Source organism: Passer montanus, unplaced genomic scaffold (assembly GCF_014805655.1).
Source record: "Passer montanus isolate IOZ18808 unplaced genomic scaffold, ASM1480565v1 scaffold35, whole genome shotgun sequence".
NCBI classification, from domain to species: Eukaryota; Metazoa; Chordata; class Aves; order Passeriformes; family Passeridae; genus Passer; species Passer montanus.
Window position 1 is genome coordinate 3,071,716 of NW_024368263.1, and position 20,847 is coordinate 3,092,562.

General features: G+C 60.5%; 1 protein-coding gene across 1 annotated transcript; it reads left to right on the plus strand.

Moving 5' to 3' along the window:
• Positions 1-5,879: 5,879 nt before the first annotated feature.
• GRIN2C (glutamate ionotropic receptor NMDA type subunit 2C) lies at positions 5,880-20,345 on the plus strand. Its single transcript, XM_039716510.1, is given in 14 exon segments — positions 5,880-6,011; positions 9,964-10,387; positions 11,849-12,444; positions 12,913-13,027; positions 13,585-13,796; positions 13,915-14,083; positions 14,429-14,582; positions 15,881-16,006; positions 16,090-16,319; positions 16,524-16,684; positions 17,486-17,673; positions 18,193-18,425; positions 18,821-19,712; positions 19,715-20,345. Coding segments are annotated over 13 exon segments (3,804 nt in total). The 5' UTR covers positions 5,880-6,011; positions 9,964-9,979; the 3' UTR covers positions 20,035-20,345.
• The last annotated feature ends 502 nt before the right edge of the window (positions 20,346-20,847 follow it).

Genomic DNA, 20,847 nt, shown 5'->3' on the forward strand with positions numbered 1-20,847 from the left:
CTGCCTGCCCATCGCTGCCGCTGCCCTGGATCCTGCTCAGGGCACCGTGCAGCACCGGGGGTCCTTGTCCCGCCGCCGCGACGTTAGGTGGCGCTGGGCGGCTGCACGGGCAGCGGAGGGGCCGGGCTGGGCCGGGCCGGGCTGGGCTGGGCCGGGCTGGGCTGGGCTGGGCTGGGCCGGGCTGGGCCGGGCTGGGCCGGGCTGCCCTGGCACCCCCGCTCACCCTGCTGCCCCCGGGCTCCGGGCAGCCTGGCACCGGCTTCTGCTTTTAAACCTTGCGTTTGCCCCAGGGGTGTCCCCGCCGCGGAGAGGGCAGCCTGGCTGGGCAGCCATCCCCTCCGCTCTCCTGGGCTGCCCCAGGAGCAGCTCCAAGGCCATTTTCTGAGCAGGTGAGGAGCTGGAAAGGCGATGCTGCGAGCGACACCCGCCTGCTGTTGGAAAGGGGCCTGAAACACTGGAAATCGTCGCTGCCAGCTCTGCATGTGGATTGCCCTGCTTGGATGAATTATGGCTCAGCTTAGCTTTAATGAGGCTGCACAAAGCTGCTGGAGGTCAGCATGTGGTGAGCGATGGCGCTGGGAGTGGCTGGACACGGCTCCCTGCTCCGTGCTTCCCCTGCTGTCCCCGTGTGCCTCTCTGCAAGGCAGCCAGGCTGGCTGTGGGGCCGAACTTGTCACACTGTGGGGCGATGGCACGGTTCCATTTGGGTCTTTACAACTCCCTCTTGTAGCTTTGCACTGCCGTGCCTCAGTTTCCCTGTCTGAAGACTGTCCAGGCAAGCTCTTCAGGCTCGTGGGCTGCCTGTGAGCTCCCGCCTTGGAGCAGCAGGTCTGACACACCCCAGAAGCTCCTGTTGATGCTTCGTTTTCCAACCACTCCCAGAAGACAAGTGCAGATCTCCCACTGGCTTTGCTAGCTGACTGCCTGCTGAAGTTGGCCTTTTCCAATGAGCATTTAGAGCCCACAAAGCAGGAGGTTTCCTGCGCTCTGGAACAAGGGAAAAACCAGCTGGAGTTGGATCTCTGGCCTGGCACTGAGGAGCTGCGTTGCTGTTTAAAAGCCAGCTCACGCGACCAGAAAAATGGTTGAAAAGGTTTTTCCCCAGCGTGGCTAACATGGATTTTCCAGCCCCATCCCAGAGCTGGTGGCGCAGAGGAATCATTCTCCACATGAATCACCAAACTGCGGCTGCCGCGCCGGGGCCTCGCCGGGAACAGATGGCTCCAGGGAGTGCTGGCTCCAGCGCCTTGGCTGGGCACAGCTCTGCCCTGCCTCAACCCACCCTCGCTCCCTGCTCTCCCAGGCACATCCCCCATGGGCTCTTCCCCTCAGATCCATCCCAGCCCTGGGCAGGGATGGGGAGCGTGTTGGCATGCCGGGCTCTGGGGTCGTTGGAGTGGGGTACCAGCCCCGCTGTGTCCAGGAATCCACTCAAGGGACAACATCATCCCTTCTCCCAGAGGACCCCAAGCACGTCCTTGACTCCAGACCCACCACAGGCTCGTGGTTTCCATGCCCAGTCTCACAGATCCACCCTTGCCAGGGTTCTGCACTTGCCAAAGTCTTGCTCGTGGTTGAAGGGTTGTGCAGGGTCAGGTGGTGGTGCTGCAAGTCCAGATGTTCTCCCTCTGCTTGGGATGAATGACTTTGGAAATTGGGACTGCATGAGCCCGTTTCTCAAGGTCAAGAGAGGAGCAGAGGTGTAGGAGATGCAAACTCCAAGCAGCTGTTTCCAGGAGTTATTTAGGGATACGACAGCGGCAAATGAAGTTGTTGGCGGGTGATGGCTGGTTACGGCCCAGAAAGAAGTGACTTCCTTCCTTCCTGGGAAATTTCCATTTCCAGCAGCTTTGTCTGCCTCATCCCCAACATCTGGGGCAGCCCTGCAGGCACCTGCCACCCCAGGGGGAGGAATTAGCCCTGCAGAGATAAAACCATCCCTGTTTATTTTTGCTTCCTTCATTCCTGTGAGGGCAGGACATGGTGGCAGCAGAGCCGTGCCAGACTGGAGCTGCACCAGACCCGTGCCAGGCATGCACCATGCACAGCACCAGCCCCGTGACCTCTGTCCCACCTTTCTCCCTGCTCCACTCTCTACCTCGATTGCTTTTGTGGCTGCTGGGACCCAAGACACCAGCCAGCTGTGATTATTTAGCACTAAAGCCCTGAATCCTCGGGGGATGGAGCAGACAGGGGAGGTAGGGAAGGAAGGGTGGCCCTGTCACCTCAAGGTGGCACAGGGCAGAGGAAGATCATGTACACCTATGTCTACATCTTAAGTGAGACCCAACAGGACAGGGACAGGAATAAGAGCACCTGGGCTCAGACCTTCTTAGGTTTGGCCAGACTTCTTGGGAAGGAGAGGTTGGCAGGCAACAGGAAGGACTGAGATGCATGCAGGAGTGGGATGGGTGCAGGGCAGGGAATGGGTGGAGGTCTGTGGTTAAATCCTACGTGTCACAAGTGTCACCTGCAAGACTCAGCTCTGGCAGAGGGACCTGTGGGCATCTGATGCCAGATGCCATCAGCGGGGTGCAGATGCTTGTGGGGACGGCCAAGAGGGCTGTGTCACCCAGATGCCACCCTGTATTTCCAGGGGCAGCTCTGGCTTTGTGCTGGCAGTGCACAGATGCAGGTCCTCCCCTTCCCCAGGTACTGGTCTGGGATGCACACGGGTTAGAAACCCTACACTGATTTTCTCCCAGGAACAGGAGGCTGATGCTGGGGTTTGCCTCGCAGAGCTGGAGATACCAAAGCCTTGCTGTGCTGCTCTCCTGGCTGGGGGTGGGTGTTTTGGGAAGGGTCTGGGGTGCAGGTTTGTGCTGGAGGTGGGGGTTCCCAGGAGCTCTGCAAGGCTGGAGTTTTGGGGGAACCAGCATGGAGGGGCTGGGGCAGGATGGGGGCTTTACCCCAGTTTAGGGTGTGAGATGCCAGTGGGGCTCTGAGGAGTCTGCATGGAGCCCAGGGCACTTCTCTGACTGGTGCTGGCCTGGATGGGCCAGTGCAAACCTGGACAAACACCAGAGTCCCAACAGGAGCCTTCCACGTTCTCCTTGCTCCCCTGGCCTGGCTGCCGGCGCGCTCTTCCCCGCAGGAGGTGGCTGCACACCAGGAGCTGCCAGAGCACCATGCCTTGCATTTATCAACCTGCTTACAGAGCCTCCTGCAAGAGGAGATGCCAGGGAAAGGCAACGAGGCGATGGAGAGGCTGGCTGAGCTCCCTTTTGCCAAGGGACCAGCTGGGATGCCGAGGGTGGCACACGGGGCCACTTCCACAGCCCTGGCAAGGAGCAGGAGGAAGGTGGGGACCTGGTGCCTGTCCCCACCCAGCCCAGATGGGCAAAGAGGGCACAGCATCCCCTGAGAGAGTGGCACTAAGGGGCTGGGGAGGGAAGAGGAAAAGTGCAGCTGCATTTCCTGGGGTTTTGGGCTTCATCCCGGGGTGCCAGTGGTGCTTCTGTTTCAACCTGAACCTTTGCAGCCGTCAGGGCACTTTTCTTTCTTTCTTTTTTTTTTTTTAATATATAAAGGACTTCAGGTGTTTTAAATGCACAAATAAATTATTTTGATGATGCAGAACAGCCCCCACAAGCTGCATCATGTCTGGTGACCCAGACCCAGCAGCAGGATGGATTTGGGAACTCGCTGCCTGCTCCCAAAGAAAAGTGTTGGGCGTTTTGTTTTTTAAACACTGAAGGACTTTGCCAGGAAAACTGCAAATCTGCAGTAGGGCTCTCAGGGCTCACTGTGAGCCACTGGAGCAATGGAGAGGAGATGTGGCTGGGGGGCCTGGCATGAGAGTGTCACCACCAGTCCTTGCCCTGCACTGCTTGTCCCCACTTCCAGAGACCTTCCAGCTGTGAACCAGACTTGGGGTTTGTCTCTGTCTGTGGGCTGTGGTGGGGATTAAATGTCCCGTGGGATGGGCATGCTGGGGAGTCATGGATGTGATGGTGGAGCTGGTGTTGCCCCAGGTGTGCTGTGCTCCCCTCAGTGCACCTGGAAGCTCTGCTGGGAAGTTTTTGTGAGCCAAGAGCCTCTGAGGGATCCAGTCCATGGAGCAGTCAGTCCTGGGAAAGATAAATGGAGCCCCTGAGCTGCTGGAGGAGCAACAAAGGCATGGGAAGAGCTCAGTGCTCCCATGCCAGCCCCCAAGGACCAGACCCCTGGAACGCTGTCCCCCAGGCTCCGTCACACCCAGCATGAAGGCAGCAGAAAGGGTTAAATGCAGCCGCTGCCTCCTTCAACCTTAACCCAAGATGGGCCCTTTTGCCCACCTGGGAGAAGAATTTGAGGTGTTGAGGACCTGTTGCCACCCTTAAATCTCCCTTTGGGGAAGGGAGTGGACAGTGCTGGCAGAGGCTGGGGGAGCAGGACACGGCCAGCTCCTGCACCCCCCATTGCCCTGAGCCCTCACACGGCAGCAACCTGAGAGATCTGGCTGAGCTCTCCTGCAGAAGGGATTAAAATGTAGCCCTAGATGCATTTTTCCTTTTTTTTTTTTTTTTATTTTTTTTTTTTGGTACCGTTTCCACCCCCGAGGTGCCCCAAAGGCACCCACAGCACCTGGGCAGGAGGTGGCCAGGCTGTCTCGGGGACCAGGGACGGTGTGGGGAGGTCCTGCATCAGGCAGCTCCTGGCTAAGCCCAGACAGAACGTTTTCAGGCAAGCTGAAACCTCTCTGGAAACGGCCTCTCCAGGCCCAGCAGCCACAAGGATGCTGTTGCAGGTGGCTGCAGTGCCAGCCTGGGTGGCAGACACCCAACACCCGAGCTGTTTGGGTGGCCCTGTCCCTGGGGCAGGCAGAAGGGCAGTGCCTGGGCACTGCTGGAGAGGACAAGAGCTCTGGGGGTGGTGCCCAGGGTTTGGTGGCTCTGAGCTGGGACATGGGGAGGTTTGGGACAATCTGCCCCCACGGTGGGGTCTGAGCTGAGCTCCAACTCCTGCCAGAGCTGTAGTCCCTTTGCCCGCAGCCAGTGGCTGGTTTTGGGGCAGAGTGGCACCACGAAGGGACAAGGGAGCCCCAGCAGGGCCCCTGCCTGTCTCCCCCCTTCCTCTACGGCATCTCTCCCCTCTGCTGCCCCCCCGCCCCATCCCGTCCCCACTCCGGCTTGCTCTAAACCAGTGCTGCGGGATCAGCTGACGCTTTAATACTGGCGACAGCTGGAGGATGCTGCTGCCCGCGGGGGCTTTGCTCGGTGTCCCCCCCTCCCTGTGACCGATGGGGACCCCGAGGCTGTCCCGCACCGGCTGGGGGGCACCATGGCGGGCAGCTGGCCGCTACCCACCGGTTCAGTCAGCACAGGGATGGAAGATCTCGGCGGGAGGGAATGAGTCCAACCGCATTCCTCCAGCGCTCACCGGGGCTGGGGACGGGCACTGCCCAGAGAGGGAGTCTGTGCCATTTTACCGTGGGTTTTCCCTCCTGGAGATGGAGGAGAGGGGCGAAGGGAAAGAGGGGCTCTCACCCCCTTCTGTCTGGGGCAGCGAGGCCGGCCCCGGTGCCAGGAGAGGCGGGCCGGTTTCTGGAGGGAGGGCAGCCTGTCCCCCGTTCCCCCCCTTCCACCGGGGCTGGCGGCCAGCCCCGAAGTTGCGGCGAGGCGGGAGGACACACGTCCTGTCCTTCCAGCGCCCCCGGCTCCCCCCAGCCTCCATCCCCGCATCCCTCCCCCGGCCGTCCCGCCCGGGCAGCCCCGCCGGTCCCGGGGCGGGGGGAGATGGCTGCCGGGGCTCGCAGGAGACACCTGCTGCCACCGGGGCCCCCCCCGTGCGCACCCGCTCGGCTCCCGCTCCCTCCTTCCCCCGCTGCCGTCCCTGCCTCCCGCCGCCGCCGCAGAGCCGCCGCCGCCGCCGCCGCCAAGGACGAGCCGGGACCGACGGCGGCCGCCCGAGCCCCCCGCCAGCCCCGGGGGCTGCCCCGCGGGAGGAGAGGCCCGGGGAGAGCCCGGCCGCCGGTGGGAGCAGCCCCGCCGGCGCCGCGGGGCATGTAGGCACCGAGCAGCGGCGGTCCCGTGAGTACCGGGGGCACCGGGGCTCCGCCGCCGCCGCCAGCAACTTTTGGGGACGAGGCGGTTGTTTTTGCTGGGGTGGGGGTTTTTTCCCTGTCCGGATTGCATCCCCAGGGCTGCCGCTCCCCATGCCGGGCGCGGGACAGGGATTTTCTTTAATCCCGGCGCTGCTCTGGGGGGCTCTGGGGGCAGCGGGTGGCAGCAGAAATTGCGGAGAGCTCCCCGGGTGCCACCAGCCCCGTGTCCCCCGCCGCCACCTTGCGTAACCCAGCGGCAGGCAGGACACTTGGCGTTTATTTTTGGTTAATCCACATTCGACCTTTTTAAGCTGCGTGTGTGGGGCCCCGCCATCCCCCCGGCCCGCAGCCCCCGGCCCGCAACTGTTGCTGCCAGAGGTGCGGGCGAGGAAGGGGAGGGTGGTGAGGAAGAGGAGGGTGCGGCCGGGTGGTGAGGGATGAAGGTTGAAAGGAGACGGAGCTTGCCGGTGCTTCTGTGTCCCGAGTCATCCCCCCTGCATGGGGACAGGCATGGCGGTGAGGTGTCTTTGAGCCGGTTTTGCTGCTTTCTCCCCTTCGGAGGGGTTTCATCGAGGTCTCCTCGCTCCCAGGGATGTCCCCACCGGGGCAGTGACAAGCCCTGGTGCCCTCCTCTGTGCCCCCTCTCCTCCCCACACGGCTCCCACCGGCTTTGGCTTTGCTCTGCCCTTTCTGGCCATCAGCAGCAGTTCCCCATCCCCTGGCGCAGGCTGCGTTTTCACTCTGATTTCAGGCTCGGAGGCTTTTTTTGGGGGGAGATAAAGTTTCTCTTTCCTGAACGATACCTTGATTTTGGAATTTTATTTTTCCCATTCCTGAGGTCAAAGTAACTGCATGAGCTCTCCCTCTCTTGAAGCAGGGAAAGGAGTGAGGGCAAAAAAGGAGGTTTAAAATGAGGAGCAAACTTTCCCTGTTGCATTAAAATGGCATTTCAGGGTCTGGTGAGAGGTAAGGGTTCTGTTGGTGCCTTTAGCACAAGGTTTCTGTGAGTTGGGTGCACCAGGGGAAGGTGTGCCTAGGAAGGTAGTTAACCTGCTCAAAACTACCCCAAAAACAAGTGCCAAAGACACCAAGCAGCTTTGTGGTGTCCTCTGGTCCTTGGGGAGGCTGCCAGGAGGTGGCATTGCCTTGCCTAGGCTCCTGGCCATGGCCACCTTCCTCCTGACCCTGCCTGCCCACTGGCCCTCCACCCAGCTGGAAAACCTCCCTTTTGGGAAAGGCTTTTCCCAAGGGACCAATTCTGCAGTGTTTCCTACAAAGGGTTGGGAAATGTGGATTTTCTTTGAAGTTGGCAGGGGCTTGGCTGTGTTGTGCTGAGCCCAAGAGCAGCCCCAGCTCTGGCAGTAGCTCCAGAACGGGCTCAGTTTCTCCTCAGCCTCCACCACTTTCCTGCAATCTGTCATCCCCCCCAAAAAACCCCTAAAATTCTCCTGTGCCACCTAGCTCAGTAGGAGAAACCATGGGCTGGAAATGCGTGGTGTTAACTGGGCTGCAGGGCTGGCTGCCCTTTGCCTCCCAAATTTTTGGCCATTTTGGAGCAGCCCCATCTCCATCTCCCTCCATGGAGCCCTTGCCAGCCACAGGCTCTCTGGCCTTGGACCCCTCCATCCTCTTCCATGTCCACCAAAGGCTGCGCTGAGCCAGCCTGACTCTGCATGGAGCCACCAGGCTCCTGGCAAGGATGGAAATTCATTGCCCTGGTTGTCCCAGCACCGGCTGAACAACGGGATGAGCCCATCCCACCTCCCCTCTGCTGCTGCCATTGCATTCCAGCTGTCAGGGATGGGGACATTTTCCACCTGCGGCTTGGTCCGTGGGAAACCAGATTGCTCAGCCCTGTCCCCAGTCAGAGCCAGGAGCAGGGGGTGACAGAGCTTGGCATGGCATGACCACTGCTCTGTGCCTGGATTGCTCCGTACTTAGGAGGCTCCCGAGCTTAGGAAAGAGCTGAGTTGAGGAAGAGGAAGATAAAGTCCTGGAGTAGGTGAGGTGCCAGAGCTGGCACTAGCAAACCCAATCAATCACCACAAGGGCCCAGAGTATATTTAAACGTCCTTGAGGAGGGCTCAGACGGGCAGTGCTGCTGGCAGGGCGGTTCTGTTTGTTTTGGGTGGCGTGCTGCTCCCCTTCCTCTCTGCTTGGGTAGCTGATGCCGGATTCCCGATGAATTATTTATCACAGGACTAAAAATACTTGGGAATTCGCAGTGAGGAGCAGGCAGTGCAGGCTGCCCTGCCACGGAGCTGGCCGTGCCGGAGCATGGGACGCTGCCAGCATGGCATGACTCACCTGCTGCCCTCTCTGGCCAAGGGGCCCTGGCTGCGGCCGGCGCTGTGGCACCGTGGCTCCTGCAGCTCCACCAGCTGTGCTGTGCACTGGGGTGGCAGGTGCAGTCAGGCAGAGGGAGCCCCCTGCGTGGTGGTGGCTGCTGGGGGTGGATGATTCCCTGGTGAAACTCAGCGGGTTGAGGGAGATGCTGCTGGTGAGCATCAGTGCCCGGACAGGTGCCCAAGACTTCCCGGCAGCCACGGAAAATGTGGGGCTTGTGCTCCCTACAGGGAGCAGCCCCAGTGCTTGAATCTGCGCCGAGCAGCTCTTGCAGGGTGCCCGGCCCAGCAGCTGCTGGGTTTGTGTCCTGCATTTCCAGTCCAGCACGCTGGCAGTGTTTTTGCAGCGTGCTGACGGGGCGTCCGTCACTGCGGCACGCAGCAGTGTTGGGGTGCAGGTCACCGGGGCAGCCCAGACCCCAAAACCAGCCGGGACTCAGTGAGAGGAGCATCTGGCTGTGCTGGAGACACATTAAGCAACAGCAGCTTTTAATTGCAAGTGACGTTTCTTAGCACCAGCTGGCACCTTGCTGCATGAAGCAACACTGGTGTGTGGCTGGTGCCACTGTGGAGGGCTGCTTGTCCCCCTCCCTGCTGCCCCTGGGGGAAGTGGGGCTCAGAGGGGCTTGGATACCCCCCGTCACAGGTTGGTTTTGCTGGTGGTCTCTGAGAGGTGCACTGCAGCACAGGGGTGCTGTGGGCAGGGATGTGTCCCACTTGAGGGGACTGTCACCTCAACTGCTGCAGCATGAGCACCCGCTGGCAGTGGGGAGCTGGGGACCTGGCAGGGAGGATGTGCCCAAACAGCCCCTGAGAGCTGGATTTGGGGTTAGCCAGCACAGACACAGTGTGAAGGGTGTCCCATCAGGGTGGGCACTGCCAGCAGGGGACACACACTGGGGGTAAAGAGAAGAAGAAGGAAAGCTGAAGGATGCTGTGGAAAATTTGAGGGAAAACTTGGAGGTATGGAGCCAGATAGGTGCATTGGTTGGGATTTGTGGCAGAGAAGGGGCTGAAGGAGGATGATGGGCAGGAAACAGGCAGCGGGACAGGCAGGGGACCAGCTACTTCAGTGACTGTGATTTGCAAAGTCTCAACAAGCTGGGTGCAGAGCTGAACCATCCCTCAAGGGCAAAGCCTGTGAATATTGAAAGCGGCTGTCTGCTGCAGAGAGAGGCACCAAAGAGCTGCCAGCCCCTCCTGGCATCTCTTGCAGCTGTCTCTGTCCCTGGCCGAAGGGATGACATGGACCAGTGTAGCAGTGGTGGCTTTTGGATGGGGTGGGAGGGCAGTGGGAGGGAGATGGTGATGGTGAGGTGAGGACAGGGTGGTGGTGGGAAACAGGGACTGGCTGTGAAGGGTTGGTGGCAGGTAAGACTGGAGACAAGTGACACAGCACTGAGGTGTACAGTGGTGAGTACAACCCCGTGGTCATTCCTTCACCACATCCAGTGTCCAAAGAATGGAGGGTCCCTCATTCCCTGGGGTCAGCCCTCAGTGGTGATGCCCCAGGGCAGTGGGGAGGGCGGGGGCGAGGCGGGCTGGGGCTCCTGGTGTGCAGCTGGATGCGAGGGGCCGTGTCTGTGCTGGCAGGGACACGCTGGTGGACATGGGCAGAGCGCCGGCGCACGCTCTGCTGCTGTCGATGGTGCTGGGCTGCTGGGCTGCCTTCACAGACATCCTGCTGCCGGGCCCCGAGGAGCCCGTGGTCAACGTGGCCGTGGTGTTTGGGGGCACGTCCTACCCTCTGCACATCCGCTCCCGCCTGAGCCCCCAGAGCTTCCTGGACATGCCCCTGGAGATCCACCCCATCACTGTCGTCGTCAACAACACCAACCCCAGCACCCTCCTCACCCAGATCTGCGACATCCTCGCCGGCCACAAGATCCACGGCGTCGTCTTTGAAGACAACGTGGGCACGGAGGCCGTGGCCCAGATCCTTGACTTCATCTCCTCCCAGACCCAGGTCCCCATCATCAGCATCAGTGGCGGCTCTGCAGTGGTCCTGACCCCAAAGGTGAGGCTCTCGCTGTTTCCAGGGGGGATGAGAGACATGAGGAGCTGTTAGAGTGGGGTAGGTGAGGGATGTGGAGTGCTGGAGGGCAGAGGGACTGCTGCACTGCAGCCTTTGGGGTCGGGGGCAGGAATGGGATCAGTGTGGCCAACTGGGGTGGTGGGACATGGTGGGGACTTCAAGGAGGGGCCCCGTTAATGGGAGGGGACCTCAACACCCAGTGGAAGGACCTTCCCTGGTGTGCTGCTTCCTGTGCCACCACAGCATGCTGGGCTGGTGGCACTGCGGCTGCAGGGGCAGCAGCAGGGTTATCACACCCTTATCTTCCTCCTGCCCTGCTGGGGCTGGATCCAGCCCTGCAGGGGCTGTGAGGGCAGCACGAAGAGGCCTTGCTCAGGTGTGGCAGTGATCTCAGGTGCACCGTGGCTGGCACAGGATTTCTGCCTTCTCTGCCCCTCACTGATGCTGTCAGTTTACTGTGATCTGCCTGCTGGTGTCAGGGAGGGCTGGAACCAGGCTGGAGGCTCCTGGGCGTGGAGATTTGGGTTATCTCCTCAGCCTGGGTGCTGGAGGGGTTTCAGTGCTTGCTCTTTCCTGTGGCTGGAGATCCTGCCCTTATTGAGGGAACAGGTTTTGTGCTTTTCTTGCACAGTGATTTGGGGTCCGTCCCCCTGGATTGCACCCCCACAGCCCTGTCTGCACTCCCTGGTGCTCGTGGAGCACCTCGAGCACATGATGGATGGGTGGCAGTGGGTGCAGTGGGCTCTGGTTGGTGCAGTGGACTCAGGTGGGTGTAGAGGGCTCAGATGGAGCCCGGAGCAATGGAAAAATATCCATGGCTTTGCTGTCCAGGTGATTTTCTGCAGCTTTCTCCATTGACTGTGTATTTCGGGGTCGGTGGAGGGACCTGTCTCCTCCTCCCTGCCTGGGATTCTCTGGGGCTCACCCCAGACTACTTCTCTGGAGGTGGGGAGGGCCTGGGTGGCAAAACCTGCTGCCTGCACGTGACCTTCGGCAACTGCCATTCGCTGAATCATTTAAGACAGAATCAGACCAATTAAGGTTTGCTAATGAGAGGCCAGATGGCCAGGGAGGTGGAGCGGGAGGGAAGGAGCCACACAAGCTCTGGCTGCAGGTAGTGAGATGGAGCAGGGATGGGATTTATGCTCCTGGCAGAGCTTTCACCCACCTCCTTCTGATTTAAGGAGAAACTGATGATCTCCTTTGGAGGATGGAGAAATTTTTGGTCAATATGGTAAGAAATGGTGCAGGAATTGACCCTTTGCATGGGGTAAAGTTCTTTGGAGCAGTATTGGTGTGATTTTGGGTGTCTCCAGCCCATGGACCGCACTGGTTCATGGCAATCTTGAACACTTCATGATACCAAATTCAAGGAGGCTTGCATGGGTGCATGAGACCTGGATCATGGTGCCAGAGCAGCCCCTGATCCCTCTCCTCCTCCAGGAGCCCGGATCAGCTTTCCTGCAGTTGGGTGTCTCCATCGAGCAGCAAATCCAGGTGATCTTCAAGGTGCTGGAGGAATACGACTGGGGCTCCTTTGCTGTCATCACCAGCCTCTACCCAGGCTACAACATCTTCCTGGATGTCATCCGCTCCTTCACAGACGCCAGCTACTTTGGCTGGGAGCTGCAGGAGGTGCTCACCTTTGAGATGAGCCAGGAGCAGAGCAGCTCCAGGACGCAGCGGCTCCTGCGCCAGATTGACGCCCAGGTCCTCCTTGTCTACTGCTCCCGAGAGGAGGCCGAGTATCTCTTCTCCATGGCAGAACAGGCCGGGCTCGTGGGGCCAGGATACATCTGGATCGTGCCCAGCATGACGGTGGGCAACATGGAGGTGCCACCCTCCTCCTTCCCGGTGGGGCTCATCAGCGTGGTGACGGAGAGCTGGAAGCTGAGCCTGCGGCAGAAGGTGCGGGACGGCGTGGCCATCATTGCCATGGGGGCAGCCAGCTTCTTCCGAGCCCACGGCTACCTCCCAGAGGTGGGGCGGGACTGCTGGGCCCCCACCAGGGCCACTGCCACCAACACCAGCTTCTACCGGTGAGGATGGGGGACCCCATGGGGTGGGTGTGAAATGGGAGGAGTGGGGGAAAAGTGAGGGAAAGGGCAGGGGAGGAGGGGGATGGAGCTGGTGAGCAGCCAGGATGATGCTCACTGAGCATCTCCCCAGAGATGTCTCAGCATCTCCCTTGCCTTTTCCCATGTTTTTGGCGACTCAGGACCTCTGGGGGTCTCAGGGGGGTATCATAGCTCCGTGGCACCTCAGGGCTGCTTTGGCAGTCTGTGCATGCTCAGCCCTGCAGTGGGCCATCATCCTTGGGGCCTCCTTGCTAGGAGAGCTCTCTCCAGCTCCCCTCTGCCCCTTGCATGGGGGTTAAAGCTGGTCCCCAGATCTCAGCCCCACGTCTCCATGGGACCTGTGGCAGCCTGAGTGAAGGAGGAGGAGGAGGAGGGCTGTACAGTGCAGGGCCGCACAGCCAAGGGCTTACAGGCTCTGTGTCCCACCAGGCACCTTCTCAATGTGACATGGGAGCACAGGGACTTCTCCTTCAATGAAGGTGGCTACCTGGTCAAGCCCACCATGGTGGTGATCACGCTCAACCAGCACCGGCTCTGGGAGATGGTAGGACCCCCAGGCCCCCTGAAATGGGCACACTGTGGGGTGGCTGGGCAGGGTGAGCCTGGGGCCATGCACAGGCTGGGGTCCCACCCTGGGGTGGGTTGTACCATGCAAAACCCAAATCTACCATGGCTGGTTCCAAAAGTGCCCATGGTGCCATGGTGGGGGTTTGCAGCAATGATGAGCACCAAAGCTCTGGCAGGAGTTGTCAGTTTTCCTTGCAATTTGTCTGATAAGTTCAAAAAAAGTCAGAAATGCAGATGCCCACTTCTGGAAAACAGCAGCCAAACACCTAGATCTGAAACAAGATGCATGGAGGGTTTTTTTTGTCGTTTGAAAGTATTTTAGGTAAAGTTTGGCCAGGTTTGTGCTCACCCGAGTGTGAAGCTTGGGGCTCAGGAGGAAACACCTCACCCCAAGGTCCAGGGGTGTGTGGGGAAAGGGATGCTGAGATGGGGCTCACAAGGAACAAGCCCCAGAGGTGGGAGGATGGATATGGGATCACGTGTGACCTCCAGAGCCCCTCGCTGGGGTGACCATGTGCTCTCCCTTGGGGGCAGGTGGGCAAGTGGGAGAAAGGCATCATCCACATGAAGTACCCGGTGTGGCCCCGCTACGGCTCCTTCATGCAGCCTGTGGTCGACAACCGCCACCTGACAGTGGCCACCCTGGAGGAGAGGCCCTTTGTCATCGTGGAGAACACGGACCCCAGCACGGGGGTCTGCGTGCGCAACACCGTGCCCTGCCGCAAGCAGACCAACTCCTCCCAGAGGTGAGCTCCAGGGACGTGGGGCTCGGCCAGTCTGGCCCCCACTCCCCTGGCACGTGGTGTCCAGGGTGCTCAGAGCACCTCTGTTTGGTCCAACCCATCTTTCCTGGTGTGTTCCCAGCGGTGATGGCCTTGTGGATCCCTACACCAAGCTGTGCTGCAAAGGTTTCTGCATCGACATCCTGAAGAAGCTGGCCAAGGCAGTGAAGTTCTCCTACGACCTCTACCTGGTGACCAATGGCAAACATGGCAAGATTGTCCGTGGGGTCTGGAACGGCATGATTGGTGAGGTAGGGATGGGCATGGCTCAGGCTCCGCTTCGACACTCCCTGGAGGGCACCACTCACCCCTGGCCTGCAGCTTTCCTTGGTGAAGATGAGATTTGTGGTGGGACTGTGGGCACAGGACAGCTTGGCATGAGCTCCTCCCTGGAGGAGTCCTCAGATGAACACTTACAACCCTACAGCAGGTTGTGTCTGTGCCCCTGATCACTCAGGAAGCTAATTTTTTTTTGTTTTTAAAAAGGCAGAAATTAAGGCTGGAAATGCTGGAGATGAAGAAATGCCTGGGGAAAGTGGTCTGGGTCCCTGTGCTTGTCCCCGTGCCCATGCCAAGCTCACCTGCCCCTTTTCCAGGTGTACTACAAGCGTGCAGACATGGCCATCGGCTCCCTCACCATCAACGAGGAGCGGTCTGAGATCGTGGATTTCTCCGTGCCCTTTGTGGAGACAGGCATCAGCGTGATGGTGGCCCGGAGCAACGGCACCGTGTCCCCCTCCGCCTTCCTGGGTGAGCCCCGTGCCCCTCTGTCTTTCTGCAGGTTCATCCCACACTTCCTGCAAATGGAAATTGGAAATATTGTTCAGTTTTAACAACTTCCAAGGGAAAAAAAAGCCTAAGTCATAAGGGAAGGAGATTGTGCTGTCGGCTTTGGGGCTTCTTTCTTCCCTGCCTGAATAATCCTTTTATTATGGAGATGGAGGCTGGAGACTGAGGCTGGGCTCAGTGGTTTTCTCCTCTTCATTTTTTGTGTGGAGGAGGGAGGATGGGGATGTGGGAGGATTTGTTGGCTTGGAGCTCTGCTTTGGGGACCCATCTCTGCCACCGTCACCAGAGCCAGTGGTTAAGCCAAGTGGGAAACCGCCAGTGCTAAAAGTTTTATTTAATGAGTTTTACACCAGCAAAACTGCAGCCTAGGAAGGGGAGGAGGGGCAATGTCACCAGGAAATTCAGCTCAGGCAAAGCTCTCTGCACTCAGCAAGGGCACAGCAGCAATGTCCCAGCTCAGCTGGCACTGGGCTCTTGTGGGGAGGGTGCAGGTGGTACCAGGGATGCCATGGAAGCTGGACATCCTCCTCATCCTGTCCCCCCACACCACAAAGCCTAGACCCCACAGAAGCAGGGTCACCTTCACCAGCCCCAGGGACAGACGGAGCATCCTGCCCTGGTTTGGAGGGTTGGGTCTGCGGTCCCCACGTCCCTGTGTCTCCTGTCTCTGTGCTAGTGAGCCACAGCCCCATCAGGGGAGGCCTCTCCTCCCTGACAGCGAAGGACGTGCTGATAAATGGATCTCTGTGGCCACACGTTAAAGCATCCCCAGTGCTCCTGCTGCTCCATCCCAGACCATCTTGGGCAGGCAGGGACTCATTGCTTGTCACCACTCAGGGGGGCTCTCCCCAGGGCTGAGCAGGGCTGGGGGGCTGGTGCCTGATGCAGGCACAGTCCTGTGGCCAGAACCATCATGGGGGACAACCTGTGATCCCCTGGGAAGCCCTCCTGCAGTGACCCTGGAGATGGGTAGCATTTTGTAAAGATCCCCCTGTTAGTGAGAACCTGATTTGGTATAGGCAGGGAAGCACAGCTGCATCCCCTAGCTCTGTAGCAACCCCTTTCCCTCCTGATTCCCTGTGGAGCTGCTTGTCCATGGTGCTGCCAACCTCCAACTCCTCCACAAGGAAGGGCAATATTCAGGATGAGCCCCATCCATCCATCCATCCATCCATCCATCCATCCATCCATCCAGGAGGGCTCCTGGCAGTCCTCAAAGGATGTCCTTGGAGGCTCACAAAGTTCTACTTGCTTTGCAGAGCCTTACAGCCCAGCTGTGTGGGTCATGATGTTTGTCATGTGCCTCACTGTGGTGGCCATCACCGTCTTCGTGTTTGAGTACTTCAGCCCTGTTGGCTACAACCAGAACCTCACCAGCGGCAAGAGTGAGTTGGGAAGGTGGGAGCTGGGAGGGGGGCACGCCCCTGGCTGGGCTGACAAATGTCCCCTCTGTTCCCTGTCCCTGCAGGGCCGGGAGGTCCCTCCTTCACCATCGGCAAGTCCGTGTGGTTGCTGTGGGCTCTGGTCTTCAACAACTCAGTCCCCATCGAGAACCCCAAGGGCACCACCAGCAAGATCATGGTGCTCATCTGGGCCTTCTTTGCCGTCATCTTCCTCGCCAGCTACACAGCCAACCTGGCTGCCTTCATGATCCAGGAGCAGTACATTGACACTGTGTCGGGGCTGAGCGACAGGAAGGTGATCATTGGGGTGGGAACCCTAAAAAATCCCTAAAAAACCCCTTTTTGAAGGTACTGGCAGTGATGTGTGTGGAGCTACACATCCCTGCCAGCTGGCTGGGCACGAGTGCACGAGCAGAGGGCTGGCTGGGGAGGGGACATGCTGGGAACATGGAAAGACACGGGCACCATGTGATGCCACCCCCTGGGCTCCCCTTTGCAGTTCCAGAGGCCGCAGGAGCAGTACCCACCCTTCCGCTTCGGCACGGTGCCCAACGGCAGCACCGAGAGGAACATCCGCAGCAACTACCCCGACATGCACACCCACATGGTGAAGTACAACCAGCGCTCCGTGGAGGACGCCCTCACCAGCCTCAAAATGGGGTATGGCTCCCTCAGGTGGGGTACGGCTCCCTCAGGTGGGGTATGGCCCCTCAGATGGCGTATGGCCCCCTCAGGTGGAGTATGGCCCCCTCAGGTGGAGTATGGCCCCCTCAGATGGGGTACGGCTCCCTCAGGTGGGGTATGGCCCCCTCAGATGGGGTATGGCTCCCTCAGATGGGGTATGGCCCCTCAGATGGGGTATGGCTCCCTCAGATGGGGTACGGCCCCCTCAGGTGGGGTACGGCCCCCTCAGGTGGGGTACGGCTCCCTCAGGTGGGGTATGGCCCCCTCAGGTGGGGTATGGCTCCTTCAGATGGAGTACGGCTCCCAGAGCTCCTCCAAATGACATACAGCACCCCCAAATAACTATGGCTCCCTGGAATAGGGTACAGGACTTCCCAGATGGAGAAGGGATTTCTCAACTGGGGTACAACCCCCCCAGAAGGTGGATGTGAGCCCCCCAGGCTGGGTACAGCTCTCCCAGACAGGGTGTGTCTCTGCATCTTCCCTGGATGAAGTACAGGACCCCCAAACACGGCACAGCCTGCTGCAGATGGGATAGAGCTTCATACAGCTTCCCTCAAAAGGGATGCAGCTCACCCCAGCTGGGCCATGGCTCCCCCAACTCCCCCCAGGACTGGGTACTTCCCCTCCAAGCGTGGTTACAGCACTCCAGGATGGCTCAGGGACCCCAAGAGAACATAGAACCCTCTCCAGATGAGCTTTCTGAAAGGGACAGAGCTTCCCAAACAGGCACAGCCCTTTCAGACCCCCTGACCCTTCCTCCTGTTGGTGGGGCAGGAAGCTGGATGCCTTCATCTACGACGCCGCGGTGCTCAACTACATGGCAGGCAAGGACGAGGGCTGCAAGCTGGTGACCATTGGCAGTGGGAAGGTGTTTGCCACCACGGGCTACGGCATCGCCCTGCAGAAGGACTCGCGCTGGAAGCGGGCCATCGACCTGGCCCTGCTCCAGTTCCTGGGGGACGGTGGGTGTTGTTTGTGTGAGCTCCTCCTTAGCCCTGTCCCCATCCTGCCCCACCCCTGCCCTGCAGATTAACCCAGGGAACAGGGTGTTGGTCCTCAAATCCTGTGCAGCTTTCCCAGCTGACACCCTCATGGTAGGATGGCACTGAGGGACTTCACCAGTTCCTTTCAGGGGATATGAAACCCTCTGCATGTTGTGCATGTCATTCCCTCTGGGGTTGTAAAATCCTGAAGATGGCTGTGCACAACATTTGAGGGTCCTGAGGAGAAGCCTGGGAAAAGGACAGTAAGCATGGCTGGCTGGCACATGGGTGGGAAGAGAGAATTGGGAGAGTACCCTGGACCCTGGTGGGATGCTCAGGCCAATGGCAGCAGCAACATTAAGTGATTCCAACTCCAGAGGTTCAGGGATCTCTTTGTCCTCCTCCATCCACAGCAGGGTGGAAAGGGGCAGGGATGTGCTTGGGAAGGTGATTCCCAGGGGTGGATTTTCAACCCCTGCACTGTTATGCATGTCCCAGGTGAGACCCAGAAGCTGGAGACCGTTTGGCTGTCAGGGATCTGCCAGAATGAGAAGAACGAGGTGATGAGCAGCAAGCTGGACATTGACAACATGGCTGGGGTTTTCTACATGCTGCTGGTGGCCATGGGGCTGAGCCTGCTGGTCTTTGCTTGGGAGCACCTGGTCTACTGGAAGCTGCGTCATTCCGTCCCCAAGTCCCACAAGCTTGACTTCCTCCTGGCCATCAGCAGGGTGAGGAATGCTGACAGGGGCTTTGGAGGGGCCCAAATGTCATCACACGGTGTCACAGAGATGGACACGGCTTGGTGGGCATTGTCCTTGACCTGCATGGGAAGGACTGGAGGTGTTCTTGTTGATATGAGATCTTGGTGAGAAAAGCCAGCTTTTGGGGAAAGGGCTCAGTCCTGGGAATGACCCCACATCCTTATCAGCAACCCTGGGGGAAGGGGTGATAGAGAACAGTGTCACCCATGTTGACAAGTTCTGGGGATCCTGGGGAGGGAGGTGTCAGCTCTCTGAAGCTACCTCAGACTCAGCAGCATGAATTCAGCTCAGCAGGGTGAGCTCAGGGGGGCAGGACCCCACTGACCTTGCTGACGCTGGGGGGTCTCCATTTCTCCCCACAGGGCATCTACAGCTGCTTCAACGGGGTGCAGACCCTGTCGAGCCCCGGGCGGGCACCCACACCTGATGTCACCGCCAGCTCAGCCCAGGCCAACGTGCTGAAAATGCTGCAGGCGGCCAAGGAGATGGTGACGACGGCCAGCGTGGGCGGCTCGCTGGAGCAGGCCACCCGCACCATCGAGGACTGGAGCAACCACAGCGAGCGCCTCCAGACCACCTTCTCGCTGAGGACACCCCAGCTCGTGGTGCAGAACAGCACCGGCGCCCACCGCGGGGCCGCCCCCGGCCCGCACCCTGCCGAGAGGCTGGGCAGAGCACCCAAGGGTGCTGCCCCGGGGCTGCCGCTGCCCCAGCCCGTCCCCGTGGACTGCCGTCTGCACGGGGAGGAGAACTGGAGAGGGGAAAACGAGCACCCCCACCTGCTCCACCCCCTGAAGTTTCGGGGTGGCTGTGTAGGGGATGAAGCTGCCGCAGGCTTCCCCCACCTCCTGGTGAAGACTTCCCCAGGAGGGGATTACGGGGAGCACATGCTGGTGGGGAACCATGTCGGGGCTCCCCTCCCGCCCCAAACATTCCCCAGAGACCTCCCACCACCGGACATCTACAGGGAGCACAGGCGGCCGTCGGGACGGGGGGAGCGGCTGCAGAACAACCCCTTGCTCCGGAGGGACGGCACGCCCGGGGGCTCGGGCACTCTGCCGCGGCTGCTCTCGGCAGCGGAGAAGAAGCGGGAGGCGGGCAGCGCCTTCCTGCCTCCATCGTGCCCCCGCGGAGCCTTCCCCAAAGTCAGCAGGACTTGCAGAGCCCGGGGCGAGCCGGCGCGGCCGGAGGCGGAGCGGGAGCGGCTGAGCCGGTGGGCGAGCGCGGCGCGGGGCCCGGCGGAGCGCGGCGAGAAGCGGGCCGGCTGCCGCCGCGCTCGCCCGCCGCCAGGCTGCCGTCCTACCGGGAGGCTTGCCGGCAAAACCCCCGAGCCGCCTTCGCCTGCTTGAACTCCTGCGGCAGCCTGAACCTGCCGCTCCACGCGCGGCACCTGCCGTGCCGGGAGCACCCCGGGGTGCGGGGCCCGGGGCGCTGGGACGGCGGCTGCAGGGGCTGCGGCAGGCGCGGGGAGCTGGCCGTGCTGCGGGCGGCGGCGGCGGACAGCAGGGACGCGCTGCTGGCCCGCGGCGTGCCGGCTCCCTGGCGGCGGGTCTCCAGCCTGGAGTCGGAGGTGTGATGGGGGGACAGGGGGGTGTCCGCACCCCGCTGCCCGCCCTGTGCCCGGGTGTCCCCACGGGCCGGCCAGCGGCTCCCGGCCGGGCTCCGGCCTCCCGGCGTCCCGCACCGCCGGCAGCGGGATGCTCCAAGCGGCTCGGCGGGTCCCGGTGCGCTCTTTGGGGGAGTCGCAGAAGCCTGGCAAGGGCTGGTACGTGCTGGGTCGAGCTCTCCCTACAGGCGGGGACGCCAAACGCATCGCCGTCACGTTTTGGTTTCGCTCCAAGGACTCGAAACGCCATGTCTGGGTCATTAAAAAGACATTTCCAGCTGCCTGGGGACCCTTCTTCCATCCTCCGGGGCTGCCCTTGGCCTCATGGATTCCCGTGAATATTCGTTGTCCTGCGCACCCCTCCCCGTCCGTGTCTCGTTACTGCTGAGCCGCGCACAGGCTCGTCCCACCGGCAAGGGAAAGATGGAAAAGAAAAATGGCAATCGCTCCCAGGGTTTAATTAGGAGCCGCCAGCCCGTGCAGAGGCTGGAGCCGAGCACTGGAACCCCTGCTCAGGCTTTGGGGTGCCGGGCACCGATGGCCCTGGGCTCGGGTCAGTGAGTGATGCTGGCAGGGATCTCCAGCTCGGCACAGCAGCCCCGGGAAGGTGTGCTGTGAGGAATGAGAAAGGGAAAAATTCCTCCCACCTCCCCAGGCTGATGGAGCCATAAATCAGGTGTGATAGATGAGCCGGGTTTAATTCTTCTCTTCATGTACGTCTGACACAGCCCTTTCCCTGCCGGGCTGGGGCTCGACCCGTGACTCACAGGAGCCCCAGGCAGG